Below are 23,992 nucleotides of genomic sequence, written 5' to 3' on the forward strand. Positions count from 1 at the left end.
TACTTTTTTCTAATAAGTAGCAGTGTAGGATTATAAAATGCTGTCACTGTGTGTTTTGTTATTTTATTTTTGATAAAGTACTGAGCATACCACATGTTTCTCAATGTGCATTCTTACGCGTTCTTGCTTTTTTATGTTCCTGTGGACTTGTTTGACGTCATCTTCCACCTCCTACATTTTTTAAAAATATTTAAGAGGTACAGGGACCTGGGTAGTTCAGCGAGTATTGAAGCTGACTACCACCACTGGAGTTAGTGTTTTCGAATCCAGGGTGTGCTGAGTGACTCCAGCCAGGTCTCCTAAGTAACCAAATTGGCTCGGTTGCTAGGGAGGGTAGAGTCACATGGGGTAAGCTCCTTGTGGTTGCGATTAGTGGTTCTTGCTCTTAATGGGGCACGTGGTAAATTGTGCATTGTTAGCGGAGAGTAGCATAAGCCTCCACATGCAGAGTCTCCGTGGTGTCATGCACAATGAGCCACGTGATAAGATGCACGGATTGGCGGTTTTAGAAGCAGAGGCAACTGAGACTTGTCTTCCACCACCCGGATTGAGGACCCACCACAAGGACCTACTAAGTAGTGGGAATTGGGCATTCCAAATAAAAAATGGGATAAAAAATAAAAATTTAAAATGTTTTAAAATGTTGTTGAATCTACATATCGTAAAATCTCAAAACTCACATAGATGTGTTCTACGTCCTCCTGTTCTGCCAAGTTCGCTCTTTCAAAGTAGTTAGGCAAGTCACAATAACCTAATTCTGTTGTTTGCATTTTTAGCACAGAGAAACACCCAGTAAAGTCTTACAATACATAAAGTAACTATACATTAAATAATATAATTAATAAAATGATGTTTTAAAACATTTTAAAACACACATATACTGAATTTGACACTAGTATGTTAAAACAAAACAATGAGAGTTTAAGCATTACAGTAATTTTACTGTTGAATAGGGGTGATGTCAGAGAACTTCTATACTGAGATAATGACCTCTGTGCTTTTACCATAGAAGAGAGCGTAGCAGTCAGCTAGCATGTTACGACGGTAAGTTACCGTTTGTGGATACCATACAAATGAATAGGGAGAGACATAAACTGACACCTACCTGATGCAAAATTGTCTGTGTCTTCTCTTATAAAACAGCAATTTTATTGTAGTAAACTCCACACATACAATAGTTCATCCCAAAATAATTGTTTAGTGCCAAACATATTGAAGATTAGCAGACAGGTAGTCAATTCTGTAAGTGATTAACTTTTTCCTCACAAAAGCTGTTTATTTAGCACACATCCACAAAAATGGCCTCTTGTCTCCATGCCAGTGTACCGCCCATTGAATGTCAATGGGACCACTGCTTACACATTGCTATGCTAACCTTGTAGGCTCCCCTTGTTCTGGTGAAGTGTCCCTAAAACCCCTCTTAGTTCATTAGCCAGTGATGTGGTGTTTTGTTGCCAGTTGCAAATTGTCACATTAATATAGAATTCAACTGGTGTGCAGTCATATTTGTGCATATATTTCCTGTTTTACAATGGCTTTGAACATGGCTCATCCGTTCATTACCTTAACTATCTGTTTTATAAGGTAATGAGTACTTAGTAAAATTAATTCAATTGTTTGATTCATATAATGCTTTTCAGGAATTAGTCTAAAAGATGACGGGACTCTGATCATTGAGAGGGTGAAGAAGGATGACGAGGGCATGTATGAATGTCACGGCAGCAATTCTGAAGGTGTAGCAATATCCAGTGCCGTCATTACTGTAGTGGGTGAGTACTGAACTATTGACCAGGTCTTAATAAAAGTCAGTCAATCAAAGAACAAAGTCCTGTTTTTTGACAGTTACATACTGAAAACTGTTATGAAACATTTTAAGCATTTCTGGTCAGACATGGCAAAGCTTAATGAATCAAAAACATGCCAGGAATACCATGCAAATTCCAGACCCCCTTTTGTTATGGGGGTCTAGGAGTTGAAATGAGGGTCCTCTCACAAGGGAGCTGACCTCTTCACAGTCTTTTGAGAGGTTCATTAATAACCAGTGGGACACATCCTTAAAGAAGCAGAGGGTTTGAAATATGGAACAGGCTGAAGGGAAGAGTAATGGTAAGCTAAGGTGCTCTTTTTGACTCCTTTCTAAAAAAAATATTATCCCTCCCCAAAAACCAAAGTCACCATCCCCACAGTCAAATGTTGGGACTCTAATATGTCCTCTTACTAGACCAGATGGTCTGGTTTGACTTGATCCAAAAAAAATCCAAGATATTATGTATAACCCAAGCCTAGCACCTAACACCTATGCACTGACTACATGATAAATATGAAAGAGTGAACCAGACCCTGGTCAAATAAACACTGCTCAAACATTGCAATGTGCTCCTACTTTGTAGTATGTACTAGTTTGTCAAAGAAAATGAGAAATGGATATGAAGCCAAATGTTATAATATCAAACCATATCAGATACACGTATCAGATGTTTTTACTCTTAAAATTTTTGTTGTATATGAGTATATGTCAGACATGGGGACTTGTGACTTGGTGACTTGGACTCGAGTCGACTCGAGTCGCTATTTTTATGACTTGTGACTTGACTTGACAAAAAATAAAATACTTGAGACTTGACTCGGACTTGGAAGTTAAAGACTCGGGACTTGACTTGACTTGAGACACGAAGACTTGAATGACTTGAGTGTTAATCACATCATGTTTTCAGTTTGAATATAAAATATATAAATTATTTAAAAAATAAAATTGATCCAGCTGGAGCGCAGGCTGAGAATAGTTTTGTCATGACTGGATCACGACACTATAGGCTATCATCAGCCATGCCCTCTCGTACCTTACGCACACCACGCCCACTTAGATCAGATAACACATCAACATGTCAGCCGAGGGGTAACGTTACCGAGGGTCATCGCTTCGGCTTCAAAAATTATTATCAAGATGGCAAAAGACGAACAGCGCTTTGCAAGACATGCAACGTTAAGATCGCGGACAGCCAGACGACAGCCTCCAATTTCGGTCCGCCATTTGAAGAGCCATTCTGCCCAGTAAGTGCTTGTCAATTTGTTAATTTTATCTGGTTAGTTGGTAGTTAGCTAATGTAATAATAGCAGGGTTCCCACGGGTCCTTGAAATCCTTGAAAGTTTGTGAATCTGAAAAATAAAATTCAAGGCCCTGGAAAGTTCTTGAAAATAAACATACATAGATACAGGTCCTTGAAAGTGCTTGAATTTATTTTGTGCAAGAAGTTTTCTGGAAAAAAAAGATCTGTCCATTAATTTTTTATTTCGCCAACACTTCGTTGGTTATGCTGCATACTAGCCTGCTTGATTTACATTAGTTACGCGCATTTACGTTAAGTGTTTCCCGCGCGAGGTACTTTGTTTTGTACGTTGCCATGACGTTCACGCGCGCTGGTACCTCAACGTTTCCCACTCACAGACATTGCAAAAATAGGCTTATGGATATACTCTGTGTGAGTGAGTGAGTGAGTGAGTGTGGGTGTGGGAGTGTGTGAGCGTGAGAGTGAGTGAGTGTGGGTGTGGGAGTGTGGGAGAGAGTGAGTGTGGGAGAGAGAGTGTGAGTGTGTGTGAGAGAGAGAGTGTGTGAGAGAGAGAGTGTGTGTGAGAGAGAGAGGAGAAATGTAACAAAGTTTAATGTACGTAACTGTGTTTGAGAGAGAGAGAGGGAGGTGTTCAGAGAGGAGTCTGTTGGATGTTAAGCTGTTATTTGTTTTATGGACTCAATGTTGAAAATGTAAAACATTTCAAACACTGTTGGCAGAAGTGAAAAATAAATAATTTTATGAAGTTACAATTTTGTTTGATTCCATGATGTATTTTACTGAACATGAGTACTGTAATTTACTGACAGTTACTTATATCTTGTCTTTTCACTTTATTATGATCAGATTCTGCAGGTAAAATTACAATAATAAGGTGACTTGACTTGGACTTGACTTGACATAGCCTGTGACTTGACTTGGACTTGACTTGACATAGCCTGTGACTTGACTTGACTTGCCCAAGAAAAAAATACTTGGGACTTACTTGAGACTTGAAGGTTAAGACTTGAGACTTACTTGAGACTTGCACATGTGTGACTTGGTCCCATCTCTGGTATATGTGCAAATATGTTTCAAATATGAAGATAGTTACTATATGTGTAATTAACAGTTATAACATTTATAAGACAAAAACATTGTAATAAATATGGTACATATGACTTTCCCACTGAAAAGATGCACTCTGTCAATAAACAGGAGAAGAAGGAAAACCAAACGTTGAGGTGATCATCTTGGTGTGTACTGGAGCAGCAGCAACATTCCTGTGGATTATGCTCATTCTCTTTATCCGTAAATTGAGAAGGGTAAGGACTTGACTATAAATGTACTTCAAGCTAAACTGTACTCATGTTTACTCATAAATGTTGACTCTGGGAGCTTATGTGCTTAAGCCGACACTTGTCCCACACTAATATGTAACTTAAGGTTTAGTTCTGCTCAACCATTTTATTTCTGTGGTTCTTTGATAAATTCTTATTTATAGTCTTCTCTCAGAAATGTTTGCTATCAAATGTGTGTTTTATATCATTTTATAGCTCTGTAGCATGCAAATTGTGTAGATACTATATCAGCAGGGCCCAAACAGTCATGAAGCTTCATTGGAAGAATGACAGAACCCTGTTTTATGTCTATGGAAATCACATTGAAAATATTATATATCTCTACCAGCCAAGTTCAGCAGATTTAAAGACTGGATACCTGTCCATCATCATGGACCCAGACCAAATCCCCCTTGATGAGCAGTGTGACCGTCTGCCCTATGACAGCAACAAATGGGAGTTCCCAAGAGACCGCCTCAGACTTGGTGAGTTCAAAAAAACGTTTTATTTACTTTAACAAACCAAAAATGTAATTTATTTTTAGTGAAAATTTTGTGTAAACAAGAATGAACTTAAGAATTACTGGAAATTATTCTTTGACTCATTTGCAGTTATTGTTTGTCAATTGGCAATATTTGGACAATATCAAAACTGGTTCTTTAACAGATGATTTTAACTTGTAGATGGTTGAATCAATGCTGTTCAGACTGTCAAATTCCAATTTAATAATTGAATGATGCTGCCCTAAATAAAGTTAATGACCAACTGGCGATTAACTATTTTATTTACTCACCAAAGCCTTTTCCCTGCATTTGGCACTCAGCAAGTGTTACATTTGGACCTTGTTTAAAAGACAAACTAAGCTCAACTCAACTGAATCTTTCTGCTTTTTATCTGCCTTCAATCTCATGTCTGTAGTCTAAGAATGGTAGACATCAAGATTGTGTTTTCAAATGAAAATATTATGGTATTATTTATCAGTGACCTTACACTGTTGCCCCACAAATTCTCCATGGAGGGCTAGCCAAGCCGCCCCAACCACAGCAGGCTGTTTTAATTACAGGCTCATATCTTTCCTGACAGGGCATCCTACCTGATTTATGAGACCACATAGCATGGCAAGCTCATGAAGACAGTCTCTATCTGTTTCTCAACAGGTAAAATTTTGGGCCATGGAGCATTTGGAAAAGTTGTAGAGGCCTCTGCATTTGGCATTGACAAGGTGTCTACTTGCAAAACTGTGGCTGTGAAAATGCTGAAAGGTAAGTGTAATATGTTGTGTTGTGTGTATATGGGGCAGGGCCGGAGTGGGATTCATATTCAGCCCAGGATGTCATGTCCAAGTCAGCCCACTCCCAAAAGGGGTGTGATCTTGTTTTACTGTTATCAACTTCACCTCCAACCCCGGAGGTGAAGTTGATTACAATAAAACAAGATCACAGCAAAAATATGCAATATATGCAATTACTTTAAGCTCTCCATGTCATTATACCACATACGGCATTCACTAAGATTTTCATCTGGTCATAAGACTTCATTGTATGTGTTGTCAAAATATATGAATATTAAAGGGATATTTGATCATTTCCTCACCCTCATGCCATCCCAGATGTGTATGACTTTCTTCTGCAGAACAAGAATGAAGATGTTTAAAGGAATATATCAGCTCTGTTGGTCCATTCAATGCAAGTAAATGAGATGCGGTGAGACGCAGATAAAAAATGTGTCATTTTTACTCAAAATCTTTACTTTCCTTTTTATTTTTAGCGCTCTTCTCTCTTTAGAGTTCTTCTGTTGTTGGTGATTTACATATGTATGCATATCGCCACCCAACTGGGCAGGGAGGAGAATTTATATTAAAAAAATTACCTAAATATTTATCTGCTTCTCACACACACCTGTCTTATCGCTTCTGAAGACATTAACCCACCGAAGATTAACCCACTGCAGTTGTATGGATTACTTTTATGCTACATTTATGTGATTTTTGTACCTTCTGAGTTCTGATCCCCATCCACTTGCATTGAAAGGACCAAAAGAACTGTGACCAAAAATAATTTGTGTTCAGCAGAAGAAAGAAAGTCATACACATCTGGGATGGCATGAGGGTGAGTAAATGATGAGAGAAATTATGTTTACTTGAAAGACTATCTAGGGACATAATAACACTGTATAACTGTGACTGTTTATAACTATTTCAAGATGTACAGGCTCACACTTTAAATGGTCAGTGCTTTGTATTTTAGATAATTAAAATAGCAACAGATCCAGTGAAACAATGAAGGTTGAGTAATTGTTTTTACATTTTTACATGCCATTCAAAAACGTGCCATTTTACAACTATAAGAGTGAAATTCACATTTTTAAAAAATAACACATTTGTACTTTTCATTTACTTGGAATGTAAATGTTCAGGACAAAGGCAAAATGGTTACTGTCTCTTTAGGAGGGTTTTATCACATGATACGACATTGAAGGCATTCTGTGCGGTGTGTTTTGTTGAGTTTAATCTTTTGAGAGCTGTAAAGTCTCATTATTTTCATACCGTGTCATGCTGTTGCATCTGTATTCGTTAACTTTAAGTATTCTGTTATTTTGTGACAAAAAAAATAATTTTGCTATTATCATTCTGCACTGCTTGGGAACAGGATTTAAGAGATTAATTTATTGAGATTGTGAGACTGCAGTCAGTATTAAACTTGTGATGATCTTGTACCTGAAGCACGTTCATCCATTCAGTTATTAGTAGCGTATCTGTTCTCGCTGGATCTTCTGTGATCCTTCCCGCGCTGTCAAGTGAATTGGCGCAACACCAGCAACATCAGTTTGATCTCTTACATGCTACTCTCTCATTTGTTTGGGTGTGAAATGATAACATACAGACTGCGTCCGCTATAATACGGAACATTTCTGATCCTTTAAAGACCGGATATACGGACTGTTGGCAATTACTATGCAATATAGGTTGAAAGTTTGTCAATCAACATGCAGACCAAACTGGACCAATTTTTGACCGGCCCAGCGGGTATTCTCCCCATCTTCCCGATTGCCACTCCGGCCCTGATATGGGGTCCAAATGTCCAAAAAGACTGCAGTGAAAATCTGGGATTTAAAATCAAATTCTAGGTCATAATTCAAATAAACAAATTTGTGACATTGACTATGTTCACTCCTATGCACAAAATGTCAGAATTTCTTGCTTCCATTGAACCAGACAAAATACTTTTTGTTACATTCTCATAATATGCTATAATATGGATACCATGGATCATCAGGTTTTGCATAAACTTGTGGAGTTCATGCCAGCTCGAAAATATTTGATTTAAGGAAGAAATGCAACATACTGAAGAAGCATTTTCACAAGGGGTCTTAGACTTTTGGATCCCATTGTATACTGCTATCAGATCAACAAAAATGCAGTACAAGAACAAAAAACAAGATGCACATATTTGGAGGTAATAAATGTTGTTTCTGTCAGTTTTCTCACATCACAAAATGTTCCTGCTAGACAGATGCAAATCCTGTCTTTAATGGCAGTGTTGAATAAATTGGTCAAAGAAACGGAATGCAACCATAACATTTGTTTTATTTGTATAAGAAATCGAAGAACAGAAACCTGTCCATCATGGATCTTTTTGCTGTTGTGCACATTTCTTGTGTACTGTACATATGAAGATAATTAGCAGCTGTTCAGGGTATTGCATGTTGTGTTTACTTGATAGTCCACAGATATGAAGCCTTGGACAAAAAGCTGAAATAAATACACAAATAAACTGAATGGGTAAATACTCACGTAGCCTTTATTAATGAACCCTGAACAGATGTTTTTAGATCACACTGAACCAGAACCAACAAGGTTCCCCTTCTGTAATTGATTAATTATTGCGGTCATTGTATTGTTGCGTTGTAAAGTGTCCAATACAACACAACAGTATTGAATGAACTCCTCATAGTAAAGGTCCCACAGAGAAAAATATTTGGAGCTGTAACCAAAACTCAAGGCATTGTGTGTGCATGTGTTTTGGATTAAAGTGAAGTAATATTTGGGTCCTCTTGAGGTTGTCTGGTCATCTGGACTGTAATGTTTGTTGAGTGATTGGTGCTGTACAGAGATAAGAGCGCTGCTCTGGTGGTGATGTTTTGTTCTTTATGATGATAAATCTGCTGACTCTTTAGATACTCATGTCATTGTATTAATCTTCCCTGTGCCTTAATCATAGAACGGGAGGCAAAACTGATTCCTCCTCATGCACCCCAGGCAGGGTTAGGGAGTAATGGAATACATGTAACAGGATTATGTATTTAAAATACAAGTAACTGTATTACACTACAGTTACAATTTAATTCATTGGTCATTAGAATACAGTTACATTAAAAAGGTATTTTGATTACTGAAGAGATTACTTTGCATTTTATTGTCATTTGTTTCATTTCATATTTAGTCCTTTTAGATGGAAAACATTTATACATATAAATAATGTGATCCAAAGTGCATTTGAACAGCGGTGAAACACTTTCGTATGATGTGTTACATTCATACGAACAGAAAGAGAACTACATTTGAAGTAAGTTTGGAGCAGAAGAAATAGACCGTGTTACGCTAAGCTAAAATGCTATTTCTATCAATTGTACATGCATGTTACCAGGCACAATCATATTGTTGTATCAAGAAAATTAACGTTGGATCATAATACATTTTTTCCAAGAAGACCTTTGATATTAGGGCAAAAATCTTATTTTTTATAATAATTTTTGTATTTTCCTGTAAAAATATCTTAAAATCTTTAAAACAAGACCAGTTTGATTTATCTTATTTTAGAAACAACACTGCACAAGATATTTAGGTTTTTTAGAGAATGTATTTTTAACATGTGTATTTTGTTTTACTGTACTGGCAGAGTTTTTATTCTCAAAACAAGTGAAAAAATCTACCAGTGCTGAAGAAGTAATACAAAGTATTTAGAATACGTTACTGACCTTGAGTAATCTAATCAAATTACATTTTACAGCATATGTTCTGTAACCTGTAGTGGAATACATTTCAAAAGTAACCCTCCTAACCCAGGTCAGTTCTTAATAAAAGCAGTTCCCTACTTTTGAATTCCAGTTTTCAGAAATCTACTTCCCACACAGATTTTACTTCCATAATGTGGTATTATAAGGCAAATGAGCAATATAATAACTGTTTCCTCATTTTGGGGAAAATTACAAAACAATGGCACTTAGTTTAATAAAAACAAATCATAAATAAATATGTGTAATGAAAAGTTAAGGGAAAAATTGCCTGACCTTGCTTTCATGACATGAATAATCATCATGCTGGGCTCATTCCATCCCCTACTTTGAAACAAGGATTGCTAATATTCCTCTCAGTAAAAGTCACTGTGAGGCGTCTTTGGTATGAATCATGTACAAATTACTACTTAATGTTGATCATAGCTCTCATGTGTCACTTTGATGGGCATAAACTGCAGGAAACCTGACGTGTTAAAATAACAGACCCCAGTCTGACTCTGTGACCTCTGAAGGTCACTAGGATAGTGTTCCTGCCCCACATATTTCCCTCACATAGTGTGCAAACTACTGAGAAACTGGAAAATTCCAGTTTCGTTTGTTCAAGTAAAAAAAGGCAGTTTATAACAATGTTGCCTCCAGATGTTGTTTTCAGTGGTCGTAGTATAATTTATGGTATGCGTAATATTGTATGTTTAAGGCTTCTTTAAACATAATTTAAAGTGATTTTCTCACAGTATCTGATGTATATCTGGTGACACTTTATAATAAGGCTCCATTTTTGTTAACATTAGTAAATGCATTAGGTATCATGAACTAAAAATGGACAGTGTATTTTTTTTTTATATAGAATTTATAAATCTTTGTTAATGTTACCTTACAAAAATAGAATTATTAATTGTTAGTTCATGGTGCAACTTTTGATTTATAAAATCTATTAGTATATGTTGAAATTACAGCACGTTGCTTCCTACTGTCTCCCTTAGGACGAATCGCTTCTGTTGTTCTCCTCATTTGTAAGTTGCTTTGCATAAAAGCGTCTGCATAAATTCATAAATATAAATATAAAACGCTTGCATAGATCTTGTGTTAAAGAACATCTGAGCCCTATTTGCCATAAGTCATACATACAAATTCAATGGGCATGGCCATTTTAGTATTCGTGCAAGCATGCGCTAAGTCTGGGCGTTTTGTCAAGGATTTGGCGAAATTGCATGCAAAAAGCGCTAATGGGCTGGATCAAGTGCAATTTAACTCTGACTTTCTTCTCTGGCACTATCTGCGTCCTATTATATAGTCCATTCCATGTCAAGCACCAGCGATATAAACAAAGACAGCACATTCATAAGAAGTTGGAAGTGTGTATGCAATGAATTAGAAGAATAGAAATATAGACTTATGTTCTTTTGTGCATTAACTGCATCCCTGTTGAATGTCAGGCATATATCTATGACAGTGACATGCTCCTTATTACACATGGAAATTCTGTTTCTTGTCAGAATTTGGATTTACACTCTGTTAAAGGGCACCTATTATGGCATTTAAAATGTTCCTAATATTGTTTTGGGAGTCCCCAACAACAGTTTTACATGCATGCAATGACAAAAAACACTTTTGTTGTCTCATAATATGCATTTATGTTTACCTGATTTGCTCACCGACTCCCAAATGATTCGTCCAACAACTCATTTTTCCAAACCCCTCCTTTGCGTGACACTAATCTGCGGTGATTGGTCAGATGACCCAGTTAGTTGTGATTGGTATACTCTGTGCAGAGATTGTCGGAAACGGAACGCCCATCACCGCTTTGTAGTAAAAAAATCAAAATCAGAGAAGGAATTTGAGTTGATTTATGTTAGTGATCATAGCCCAAAGTTCGGTGGTAAACACCCAATCAGTTGTTGTTTGCGTTAGCCCAACGCATAAACATATTGGTAAAGCACTGCATTACTACAAGTTATTGCTCTATTCTTTATGACAACTCCAATAACATCGACAAACATTTCACATATTTCAAAGAAATTGACATTGGAGACCTAGAAGCTGCGCTGAGTGTAACTTACACAACACACACAAATACTTATTAAGCATGCTAAAAAACACATAAAAGCAACAATTATTAATAATACTTACAGGTTGTGATTCGGAGGAGGAAGCTGATCCAAATAAACTTGGTACTGAACCTTCCTTCAGTATCAACTGGCTCGCGAATCTACACTTGAAAGCATTCATGTTCGTAAAGCAATCGTCATTAAAATGACGTGAACACAGCACAAGGTTTGGGCTATACTTGTGTGGTATAGTTGTAAATATAAACTCTAGCCACTGATTCTTCACATGCTCATCCCTGGGCAGTGAAAAAAAGGTTGCTTTTGATATGCACTTCAGAACACAGCGTCTTGTTGTAGACATGATGTTTTCAAGTTTTCCCTGGTGTCTGCGCGCGCAATGAGTGGGCGCGGCCAATTTGATAATTTTTCGTCTTGACGTCACAACGAAAAGGAAAATGACTCATTGGAAAAACAATTCATTACATTGACTCAGAGACGACTCCTACTTTTGAGGGGGCAATAACTTTTTTACGGGGAACTTTCATATATAAAACTTTGCAGGATGTTTTTGTTCACTTAAATCTATGTTACACACTACATGAAAGGTAATTTTCAAAATTCCATAATTATAGATAATGTAAGTATTATTAATCATTTTCATCTACTGACACAGTGATTGTATCGGTACATACTTCACTTCTACCAGTTTAATTTAATTGTGAAAAATGTCATTCATTTATTGAAACACAAATTTTTTTTACCAAAAATATTTCTAAATTCAAATTATACTTAAAAAAAAATGAAAATATTATACAAATTATTGTACATATAAACAAAATAATCATAATTGATAAATAAACCATGATCTAAAGATAGATTAACAAACTCAAAATATTTGATATAAAAAAATAAGCCGACATCAGCTAAACAGACGTGCTTTTGAAATGTCTTAGCGCAATGACCTATTTGTCATGCAATACACCCCCAGTTTGCGCGCCTACGCCAACAGATAGTGCAAACACTTGCACTTTACGCTGGTGCAAGAATTGCGCTTAGAATTAGCACTCTCACAAAAATTGTATAAGACATTGCATTTAAAATAGTGCCCTTTAACTCTTTTATCAGATAATCTAAAATATGTGCTTTATTTAGTAACATCTAAATTAACTGGTTTTATTCAAATCAAACATATCATTTAGTATGATTGAATCAATCTGACTACATTAGGTTACACCAGGGGTGTCCATAGTCCAGCCTGCGGGCCATCTGAGATATTTTAGAAACAGAACACAATTAGGCCTGCTATGGAGAAATAATATGAAATGCATACTCTGGACACTGGATGTCGCTATCATGTACAGCCAATATTCACAGTGCATCATATTCACTAGGGCTGCATTTCATTTAAAATTTGTATCCCCTTCCCTCAAAAACTTCACTCTGTCTCATTGACTCAGATGTAAGTCACTGCTTATGTTGTGTGAGTGTCCACTATTTGTGGAAGACATGCAGTGGGTTTAACTGGAACACCCTAAACCCTTGATCAATTGGAGCAGGTTGAAAGCTGATGTCAATTTGTGGAATTATTTAGTAATTGTGTTCGGAGATTGATTTCAGCTGTATAAATGTATACATCTTGTATGTTTAATAAAAAAATTTCATTTAAATGAATTGTTAGATAGGATTAATCAAGATTTACACAAACGAAAATGTTAACACTACAATGAACACAGGCTGTAAATGTGTGATAAATAGTTTAAGATAGCTACAAGTATTATGCTGTTAAATCTCAATATATATTTTCTAAACTGCTTAACTGACCTAACTTCACTTCCATCAAGATGTGTGGGGGTGGGGTTTATAAAGTGTAATCTGCTGTCACGTTACAGTCGAGTTGCATTATGGGATATGGAGCTGCCTGAAGCATACAGCAGAGTAAACTAGCTCCCACGGTCAAAAATCGAAGGGTTAAGGGTCTGTTAACAGAAACTTCCCTTGCTCAATTAATTAAGTGTAATGGACTTCCAAAATGGCGCCGGGGATTCTCTTGAGGGGAAGTGCTTAGGGGAGTTAGCGAGTGGATGTTAAAAGTGAAGTGGAACGCAGCCTAGTGTCTTCTGTGCTGTCGCCATTAGCTTCATACACTGGTAGAGTTCAACAGTTTGGAATACTCCTTATTTCCAAGGATGAAGCCACACACAGAAAGAATGATGTATTTATTATAGGACTGCCATCAGGCTAGAGGCTTTACTCATGTACTTGTTGGGACTTGCGATGTTTAGATGCTGAAGCAGTAAGTCTTTGTGCTGGCATAATAGAGCCTCTGAATGCTATAGTAACAGCCCATCGTCGAGGTAGTTCAAGATGTGTAAGCTGCTCTGTCTCAGAGGGGCGAGAACCGCATCCATGCTCTTTGTGAATGTGCGAGGAGCCAGAGACAGTCCAAAGGGTGAACTTTGACTTGATACGCTATTCCCTCGAACGCGAATATCAAAAACATCCTGTGATGTCATACAATTTGGAAATTAAAGTACACATCCTTCAGATCTATCGACGCAAACCAATTGTGTGGGTGTACAAGAGATAAGATCCATTTCTAAGTAATCATTTTGAATGGCCGCTTTGTGAGAGCGCAAATTAAATGTCTCAGATCCAGGATCGACCGAAATCTGCCGTCTTTCTTTGGAACAAGAAAATAACAGCTGTAAAACCCTTTTTGTGCTAGACAATTTGGCACAATCTCTATCGTGTTTTTCATGATGAGATTGTGTATTTCGACTGGTAACATTGGCGCATCTTCGGGTGAAACCATACAAGACAGAATGCCGTTGAAACGGGGTGGCCGGCATGCAAATTGGATCGTATAACCATGTTAGATCGTTTTTTTGCACCCATTCTGAAATATCCATCAGGGATCACCACGTGTTTGCGTAATGGGATAGAGGGAAATTCAGTTTGTTTACTGTATGATATAATGCATCGCTCAAGATAAGGAGCTTTGAAAAGGAAAAAGGATCTTTATTGAGAATGTGTGAGCATCTTGTGCAGTTGCAACGAATGCTGTACACTTTTTTGCACTTATTGCATTTTTTTATTGCATTTATTTGAGTGCAAGACACAGAAACAACATTTTGAACAATATGTGTGAACAACAATATTCCTTTTCCGGCAAACAGTAATGGGGAGATCATGAACAATATTTTGTGTCTCCAATCAAGCCTTTTTTGGAGCAGACCCAGAGGGAACCGCAGGCTCTTCTTTCTGCTTCATAGGGCTGTGCCCGTCAGGAGTGCTTTTGCTGCACGTGCTGATAAGCAGGTGCCGGTGAGGCAGCAGGTATGGGACTTTTAGTCGGGCGCTGACTTGAAACATAGTGAGGGCGAACTGGCTGTGATGTATTCCGTCTGTGACTGCTGAATCGCAACGTAACACTCATCAACTTATTTCACAGAGCCGCTAAAGAGGACGGCTGAAGAATCCAACAGAGTGGCTTTTTCCTTATAACTCATTTCTGTGAGGGTCAGCTACATATGTCAATCCAGAACTGCCTGGTTGCCCATGGACTTGCCGATGGCCTGCACAGTGACATTCGTGGTATGCAGCGCTAAGTCTGTAGCAGTGCGGAGCTCTTTGAATGTCTCTGGATCGAAGCCATGCTCGTCCATTTGCCTGAGGACCTTGGCTTGAAATACCTAGAGCAACGCCATAGCATGGAGTGCTGATCCAGCTTGTCCTGCCACTGACTAAGCTTTTCCAGTGTGGACATTTGTCGACACAGTTTGAAAGGATGTATAGGGAGTGATTTCCATGGTCTGTTACTCGCTGGGCAGAGGTATGCCACTACCACCTCCTCCACAGGGTGTAATTCTTCCCTGTGATCCACATTAAAGAGGATGGCATCACTGCATGAGCGCGCCAAGTAGGGAGCACGCCAGGACTTTGTTCGTTATGAACTTCAGGGAAGAATGAGGCAGATTTGCGGTACGCTGCAGGAACCATTCATCAAGGTGAGACTGTTCAGGTTCCTCTGGGGGAGAAACGGAGCATGTCCCTCGCTGGGGGGAGGGGCAGCAGCATCGTCCACTCACCATTCGCCAGATGCAGCAAGAGACATTACTTTGTCATTATTAAGCCCAGCATCAGAACCGTTTCCCGAGATTAGGCCGCCTGCTCTTTCAGAAGGTCAGAGTGATGGTTAACTGGTTTTACAATTATATGCACATTTTCTTATCATGCAACAGCACTGATGCAAAAAAATACATATAATACAAAAATTGTCTAAACGTCTAAGTGGATGTATTTCTGGGGGATATGTTGACGTGAAGGGAAACCCTATAATAAGAAAACTGATAAATACACACACACACACACACACACACACACACACACACACACACACACACAAAGGAGGTAATAAGAGATACTCTGATCTAGGGCACAACAATGCTTATGCGCATCCCAGGCTCAGTGATGTGCTTAAGTGTAAACAGAGTGCTTTAAAAGTGTGTAAATTTAAGATTATTGTGGGTGTGCAAAATTCTCAAGACATTAAAGCTAGGGTGTGCTGTCTTTTCCAGAAAAAAATTGTGTTATACTGGTTGAAAGTCTCTTCACATCCTGATAGCAATCAATAATTTAAATCTAATTGTAAAAAAAAAAATATATATATATGAAGGGACAGGACTAAAAAATTATCGATCAATCATTGCATTCAGTCCGAATGTAATGATAGGATCTTCTTCCTGTCTGTCAATCTATATTTGCATACCACTGCACAACTTGTTCGCGCAGACAATCACACGTCATCAGTGTGGGTTCCTTGACTTTGTGCAGAGTGAGCACGAGAATTCCGTTAGTTATTATTGTTATGGCTAACCTGTGAATGAGACATGAGGTAATCTGAAACCGTTGCGATCGATTCCACCTGCTGAGTGTTTGTGTTCATGTGTGATAATGGAGGCTTGGCTTTGGACACACCTCTAAATTGAGGGCGAGCTCTGTGCTTTTAAAGCTAGTTTGCTAACTGCTACCCTCTCTGGATTAAACACCCTAGCTTTAAACAATTTTTCCTCTGCATCAGTTTATTAAAGCAATCCATTGTCTGTCAGACACCCCAACATAAAGTATCGACAACAGACTCTAAATACTGTCCTCAATACCTTACAAATAAACATTTGGGCTATGAATAATAATGGAAACATTGCTTACAGCACCAATGTAAAGTCATGCCTAAATCATGACTAAAATTGACATTTATTGTTGAATGCGGTGAATTTGTACAGAAGCAAAACGCAAATGCACCACGTGCTGTCTTCATGCATAAACATTACCAAAAGTGGCATATTTAGTTCATCACTTAAAAATCAACACAGCTAAAAATATTAAACTTACTAGTTTGTTGTTGGACGACTAGTGTAGCATCCTGTCCTATTTGTAGAATGTGTCTTACGGTGACTTCTGTCTGCTTGTTTTATATTCATCATGCTTCAGTCAGTCATATAAATGCTGAATTAAGTCGCTATTTTGATGGATATGAATCTGATATCTAGAATTCCTCTTTAATATTTTGGAATTCATGTGTTTAAACTTCAGTTTCACGTGAAATTAAAGTTCACGTTCAGTTTGTGACACCTGGCATTAAAGCACTGTGTGACCACTGTCCGTAACCATAGCAACAGCTCCAGTACACACACAGGCACAAGAGTTTTCACATTTCAAAATAACTCAACACACAGCCATTAATGCAGTGGTCATCTTGGAGGTGTGTTTGTGGTCATTATCATGATGGAATACTGCCCTGCGGCCCAGTCCCCGAAGGGAGGGGATCTGGATCTGATGCTCTGCTTCAGTATATCACAGTACATGTTGGCATTCATGGTTCCCTCAATGAACTGTAGCTCCCCAGTGCCGGCAGCACTCATGCAGCCCCAGACCATGACACTCCCGCCACCATGCTTGACTGTAGGCAAGACACACTTGTCTTTGTACTCCTCACCTGGTTGCCGCCACACATGCTTGACACCATCTGAACCAAATAAGTTTATCTTGGTCTCATCAGACCACAGGACATGGTTCCAGTAATCCATGTCCTTAGTCTGCATGTCTTCAGCAAACTGTTTGTGGGCTTTCTTGTGCATCATCTTTAGAAGAGGCTTCCTTCTGGGACGACAGCCATGCAGACCAATTTGATGCAAATACGTAATGCCCTGTTTGGGCCAATGGAAGGCACCTGCCTGAAAAGCCATTACTATAAAGTAACTTTATCCATCTAATAAAAGTATTCCCGAACAGGTATATTTCCAAAATCTTAAAAAGATAATCCAATTCTACCACAGTAAACGCCTTTTCTGCACCAAGTCAGATGACAGCGACCAGAGTCTGATCATTCACCACTGACCACATGATATTGATGAAACGCTTAATTTTATCAGAAGATTCCCTATTAACTTCTAACAAAAGTGGAGCCAGTTTTGTAGCATAAGATCGAAATAATTCAGCAGCAAAGCCATCTGGCACCGGAGCCTTGCCTGTTGGCAAGGCCTTAATTACCTCACCAAGCTCCTCCAAGGTTATTTCAGAATCAAGAGAATTTCTGAGAATTTCAGTTTAGAGAGTTATCTTGGCCATCCTTAGTATCTATTCTCAATTTGGCCGAGAACATCAGTGCAAAAGCGACCTTACATTGATGTAAGAGTTTCTTGCATTCCTTGAATCGATCATGTTCCTCTCTTGTCGAATTCGCAGTCTGGGAGCAAGAAATTGCTGTGGTTCTTCCAAGAAAGCCTTCCTTTACACATTGCCTCACGTAACACAAGATCTTTATTTATTTGGCCAGAATTGATCAGGGCCTGTCTCCTTCAGTGGATCGCCGAGCCATGACCCTGTGAGCACGCTCCATTTCCAGCTTATGGCCTATTATGTCGAGCAGACTCGGAAAGAGCCCATCCAGGAATTTCACCATATCCCAACCTTCTTCATCCTCAGGTATTCTAACAATTCGGACATTGTTCAGCTGACTAAGATTCTCCATATCCTCCATCTTCTCCCAGGCGCACTCCAAATCCACCCTGGTCACTAGCAGATTAGCAGCTAAATCCCTCTCCAATGACTCCAGATAATCAGTTTCTCGACATCCCCCACTCTTGTAACCACCTCAATGAATTTCGTCTCCATGGCAGTGATCGATCGACGTATTACCGCAAGATCCTCCAAGTCAGCAATGACCTTCGTCAGCATTGCTGACAAGTTCACCAATGCTCAATGAATTTCACTCACTTCACTGGCCAAATTGACTCCCTGAGCCGCAGCCTTGTCAGGGGCGAAAGTTTTGTGTTGGTTGCAGACCTACAGACCGAAATTGCACATTGTCAGCCATAGACTGTCTTGTGATTTTTATTCCTAAATGGGGCACTTGACGTTCTGAACACCGCATTTAAATCTAAGAATGCTTTATTTCCATTTGAAGACATTTTACACTGGATAGTTATTTTTAATAAAAACTGATAATTTCAAGGATACATACATGTGAATAAAAATCCACCTCAGCATTATCTATAAAAGCATTTTTAAAAATCCTCTTCCATTAATAATAAATGACTGAGTTCATGCATCATTGCTGAGAAAAGTAACAGGTACCACGTGACACTGCCGTCTAGTGGAACTCGTACAACGGAGGGACTTCAGTTTTTTGTCTCAATACGACAGACACACAGCCACGCATTTGCAAGGTATCTCATATGAAATTATTTTCAGCGTTGATAAAAATTTATTAACAAGGACCCCCTGTCTCCCCCAATTCTACACCAGTGGCTCTATATGTGCTTTGCAGAGCCAGTGAATGGATGGCAAAACAAGATAAATATGTGAATAAGTGCGTAGAATATTTTGTATAAGACGCATCACTGTTCCATTACAAGAGTTCTCTGTGAGTGAAATACCCTATGATTTATTTATATGTAGGGCCTACACAAGCATACCATAGAGCAAATGCACATTGGTTGTCTAGTAGCTTCTAGACCTTTTTTAAATTATAACAGGAATCCAGCCTGCGGTACCTTAATTTTTGCTGCATTTGGCCCACGTCCATAAAAGTTTGACACCCCTGGGTCACACCAATGAAAGTCATTTTTAAGGGTCAGATCCAGTAGAAATAGGTCTTTAAGGTAGCAACTACACATTTCCCTTTTTATAGTGTAAGCCAAAATGTATCTGTTTTAAAAACTTAATTGAAAATCACAAGAAATGTAACAGCATGCTTAAGTGAGACCACCTCAACATAACACACATCAATTTTACAAACATATTTCCAAACAAAAGTCTTTCCGACCTTGTAAAACATTCCATTGATTCGTTTTTTCTCTTTTCTTCTTCTCCCAACGTCCTGTCTTATGTCAACAGCGGGAGCTACAAATAATGAGTGGAAAGCTTTAATGTCTGAACTAAAGATTCTCATACATATTGGCCATCATCTCAATGTGGTCAATCTGCTGGGGGCCTGCACAAAAAGTGGAGGTAAGGACAAATTCAACCTTGATCCAGCCGATATAAAAATGTTGTAATTTTTTTATCTTATTTTCTCTCAATTTTTTTAAATGTGCCATTATTTATTTGGTGTAGGTCCATTAATGATAATTGTTGAATATTGCAAATATGGAAACCTTTCCAACTACTTGAGGAGTAAGAGGGGTGACTTTGTCGTTTACAAGGTAAGTAGTAAAGAATCTTGCTAATTTGAACATTGATGTGACGATGCAAAATATTGACTGGAATGTTTTGTCACAGTCTCAGGATGGTAAGGCTCTGCGTTTGAGCTCTGAGCGTGACCTGAGCGAGCTTATCAAACGCAGGTTGGAGAGCGTGGCCAGCAACGGAAGTTCAGCCAGCTCCGGCTTCATTGAAGATAAGAGCTACTGCGACTCGGAGGAAGAGGAGGAAGGTAGTGGCTGAGTGTCATCCTTCCCTGACCCCTCCTCCCTTTCATCCCCTTCTCATCTCCACCCCACCCTCTCTCCTCTCAAGGCTCTTCTGATTGTTTTCCCCCCTTAATCTGATAGGTGGCTTCCTCAGGGATTCATTAATACAAGTGATATTTTATAAGAGCCACTGTCACCCACTGTGCTCAGAGCTTGTTCTAATTTCCTGCCCCCAGTATAGAGCTAGTCTGCTGCGGGCACAGTGGGTTGTGTTGTTCCATGCCTGTTATTTCTGGTCTGATAAACTGTTTACCAAGGTGGATGACCCACCCACAAGCGTCCCACTTGAGTATCATTGACAAACCGCATGTTGCAGTCGGCGTCTAAAAAAAGGATGCATGTTTCATTGTGTTCCTGTAAAGGGATGTGCATGTCGTAAACAGCAGGATTATGAATGCAAAGATATTTTATTTTTATTTAGGGATTAAGGAAAGAACATACAAAGGTCATTGTCTTGATAACTTGATAGATGGCTAAGATTTGCTGCTGTCTTTACTCTTTAAAAAAAATTGCATAACAAAACAATGATTTTGGACTTTGTCCCTTTTCATGCAGAGCCAGAGGATTTGTATAAGAAAGTGCTCACTTTGGAAGACTTGATTTGCTACAGCTTTCAAGTGGCTAAAGGCATGGAGTTCTTGGCTTCACGAAAAGTAAGGATCACCTCTTTGATGACTACGTAATTATTTCATGAAAAATGTAGCATTTGAATTGCTAAATAATGAATTGCAATTCACGAATTGCATTTTTAGTGTTGTGTCATCTTATTTTGCTCTAATTTCCCTTTTACATTTTTACTGTTGTGATTTTCTCTGTTTTATTGTAATAATCTATCTCATTATTTTGGCAGCACAAGATGTTTTGTCCAAAATTCCAGAATACGCAACCCAAATGGCTTTATTGATCCAATACTGAAATTGATTGTCTCTTACATGCACTCATTTAAACACATCTAGCAGATTAAGTGCCACTTGCTAAATATTCGGTTTAACATTTGTGGTGTAATTTCACCTCAGGTCAAAGTTTACCCAATGGCAGTTCCACATGTTTTACATTATCACAGCTTTCAATCATGTGCTTCATCTGAAAGCACACTGCCACACATGGTTCAAATAATACACAAAATCGCATGTTCAACACAAAATACACTTTCCCTAAACCAAAAAGAATTTAAATTGGGCACATTATATCATGGTTTTACAATAAAGTGAATATAGTTATTACACGGCTCTCTGGAATACTTGATTCTGATTGTTTAGTCGCAGCATTCTGCGGTCAAATAGTTGTGTATAATAACCGCTTAATTGTATGTCCTTTGTCCTTGACACCAATCTCTTTCCTCAATCTTTCAATCTCTTTCAACTCAAATCAATATTTTATGTCCATTTATTTATTTGGTATGTAGCCATGTTAAGATATTTTCATAAAATAACAACTCAAGACCTGACCACCCTGTCAGGATTCATTTTACGATAAAGACCGTCTGGCTGTACATTGCCATTCACAAACATATTGCTTACATAATCTTATGGGATCTCTCTTTAAATTCTCCAAGTGTATTCACCGTGATCTGGCCGCACGTAACATCCTGTTGTCCGAAAACAACGTAGTGAAGATTTGTGATTTTGGACTTGCAAGAGATGTATACAAGGACCCAGACTATGTCCGCAAAGGAGATGTAAGTGTGGAATATTATCTACTTTGAAATTGACCAATTACTTCATATCTTTCACAGTTATATTCTGTAATTAGTCATCCTGTATAAAACACACACTGTGTTTGAAAACAACATAGTGTGATGGACAAGCATGATAAGAGTCCAAAACCAGAAGAGGATATAATAATTCTGTCGATGCCAATAGTCTTTGGCATGGTGCTAGTCATTTTAAAAGCCCAAATAATATTATTCTGGTTAAAGGTTGTTTTCTTGTGGTCAAGAGTTGGCCAAGATGTCATAATGATTATATAATCAAATAGACCGTATTTTATAAGCTGCATGTTTTTAAATTTGAAATAATATTTGGATTGGTTACTACACAGGTGAGGAGGGCTCTAACATGGTACGCTTATTTCCTGCCCTTTTCACAGGCCAGACTTCCCTTAAAGTGGATGGCGCCAGAGGCAATATTTGACAAGATCTATACCACGCAGAGTGATGTGTGGTCTTTCGGAGTGCTTATGTGGGAGATCTTCTCTCTGGGTAAAAACCAAAGCTGTCCTAAGAGAGTAACTCACATCCTCTGCATTCACCTATTCATTTTGCGTTTGCATGTTAATATAAAGCAACTTTAGGAAAAAAATACATTAAAAAAATTATATTCTTAGGACTTGACTGATGATTTGGAGCTGTCACTAATACTGAGTTACCCTGACCTAGCTGGTGTCAAATAGATGAACATGAAAAGTTTAGAAAAATGATTATTGCTACTTGATATTGTTCATGGGACAAAAGTTTGCACCACACCAAAAGTACACTCTCAAGCTTTGTGTTGTGGATTTGGATTTCTTGTCTCTGTTTTTGTAGGCACTCCACATATACTCCAAATTTTTCCCAAAGTTGCAGGAGATTTAGAGTGCTATTAATGTATTTGTTTTTAATGACTACCTAATCTATGTCAGAGGGGGGTTTAGATAATAGATTAAGAAAAAATGGGCCCTTTCTGAGATTCATTTTTTCTAATCTGCTTATTTTTGTGGTTATCAGATATTATTTAAAGGATTTTAGTCAAGTACAGGAAAATATTATTTCATGAATCATGATTTTTGCAAGTGTGCAGTAAAGTCCCAATAGTAACAACTCTGCAAACTCATGCCAACTTTGTCTAAAGCTGTTTACACCAGAAACACTACTGAATTATAAAGTTTCCAAGTTTAGTCGATTGTCTTCATCAGCAGACCAAAAAGCCCCTCTCATGCTGATTTTGATTTATCCAGCTCTTTTCCATTTATCTCTCTTTGCTACCAACCCACTTCACAGTTAAGTGAGTTTCTTGTCAGGCCCTTTGAAGTGGCTCTGTTTCATGAAAAAGTCTTGATAACCCCATTTTTCTCTTTCTTCTCCCCAGGTGCCTCCCCTTACCCTGGCTTACACATAGATGAGGAATTCTGCTGCCGATTGAAGGAGGGCACCAGGATGAAAGCTCCTGAATACTCCTCCTCTGAAATGTAAGTATCGCTCACTGATGTCAGACAGTCCTGATTTGAAAGTGATTTGTCAACAATGAATGTAATTCTTGTATAGCAATTCAAAGATGTAAGAACTTATTCAGTAATGGGGGGAAAGATCGACTATTGAATAAACCATTTAATCGACAAATAATCAGATTATTGTGGCATCCCCTCAAAATCTACGGTGGTTACATTCCTTTAACAATTGCTATACTGAGTATGCTGTTTACTTTGAGGAGGTGAAAAAGTTGATTTTTTCCCTGTGTAATGCCAGGAGATTTAAACAAACTTTAAGTGAGCATAAACGGTACTTCACCTCTCTCCATAACCCAATACAAAACACGTTGGGGTTATTAGTAGATACCTTCTCTCTTGCGAAAGAAAATCTGTTCCCATCAGT

At 38.2% G+C, this 23,992-nt stretch overlaps 1 protein-coding gene across 1 annotated transcript in view; it reads left to right on the forward strand.

The window, feature by feature from the left end:
- LOC127659645 (vascular endothelial growth factor receptor kdr-like) overlaps positions 1-23,992 on the forward strand; it is an 81,856-nt gene that overhangs the window by 39,588 nt on the left and 18,276 nt on the right. The window contains exons 15-25 of the mRNA XM_052149554.1: positions 1,641-1,769; positions 4,267-4,373; positions 4,738-4,873; positions 5,546-5,650; positions 19,850-19,963; positions 20,069-20,157; positions 20,234-20,387; positions 20,980-21,077; positions 21,980-22,102; positions 22,513-22,624; positions 23,490-23,589. Coding sequence (XP_052005514.1) covers positions 1,641-1,769; positions 4,267-4,373; positions 4,738-4,873; positions 5,546-5,650; positions 19,850-19,963; positions 20,069-20,157; positions 20,234-20,387; positions 20,980-21,077; positions 21,980-22,102; positions 22,513-22,624; positions 23,490-23,589 — 1,267 coding nt within the window. The remainder of the gene's footprint in view (positions 1-1,640; positions 1,770-4,266; positions 4,374-4,737; positions 4,874-5,545; positions 5,651-19,849; positions 19,964-20,068; positions 20,158-20,233; positions 20,388-20,979; positions 21,078-21,979; positions 22,103-22,512; positions 22,625-23,489; positions 23,590-23,992) is intronic.

This window comes from Xyrauchen texanus, chromosome 19, assembly GCF_025860055.1.
Source record: "Xyrauchen texanus isolate HMW12.3.18 chromosome 19, RBS_HiC_50CHRs, whole genome shotgun sequence".
Taxonomy (NCBI): Eukaryota; Metazoa; Chordata; class Actinopteri; order Cypriniformes; family Catostomidae; genus Xyrauchen; species Xyrauchen texanus.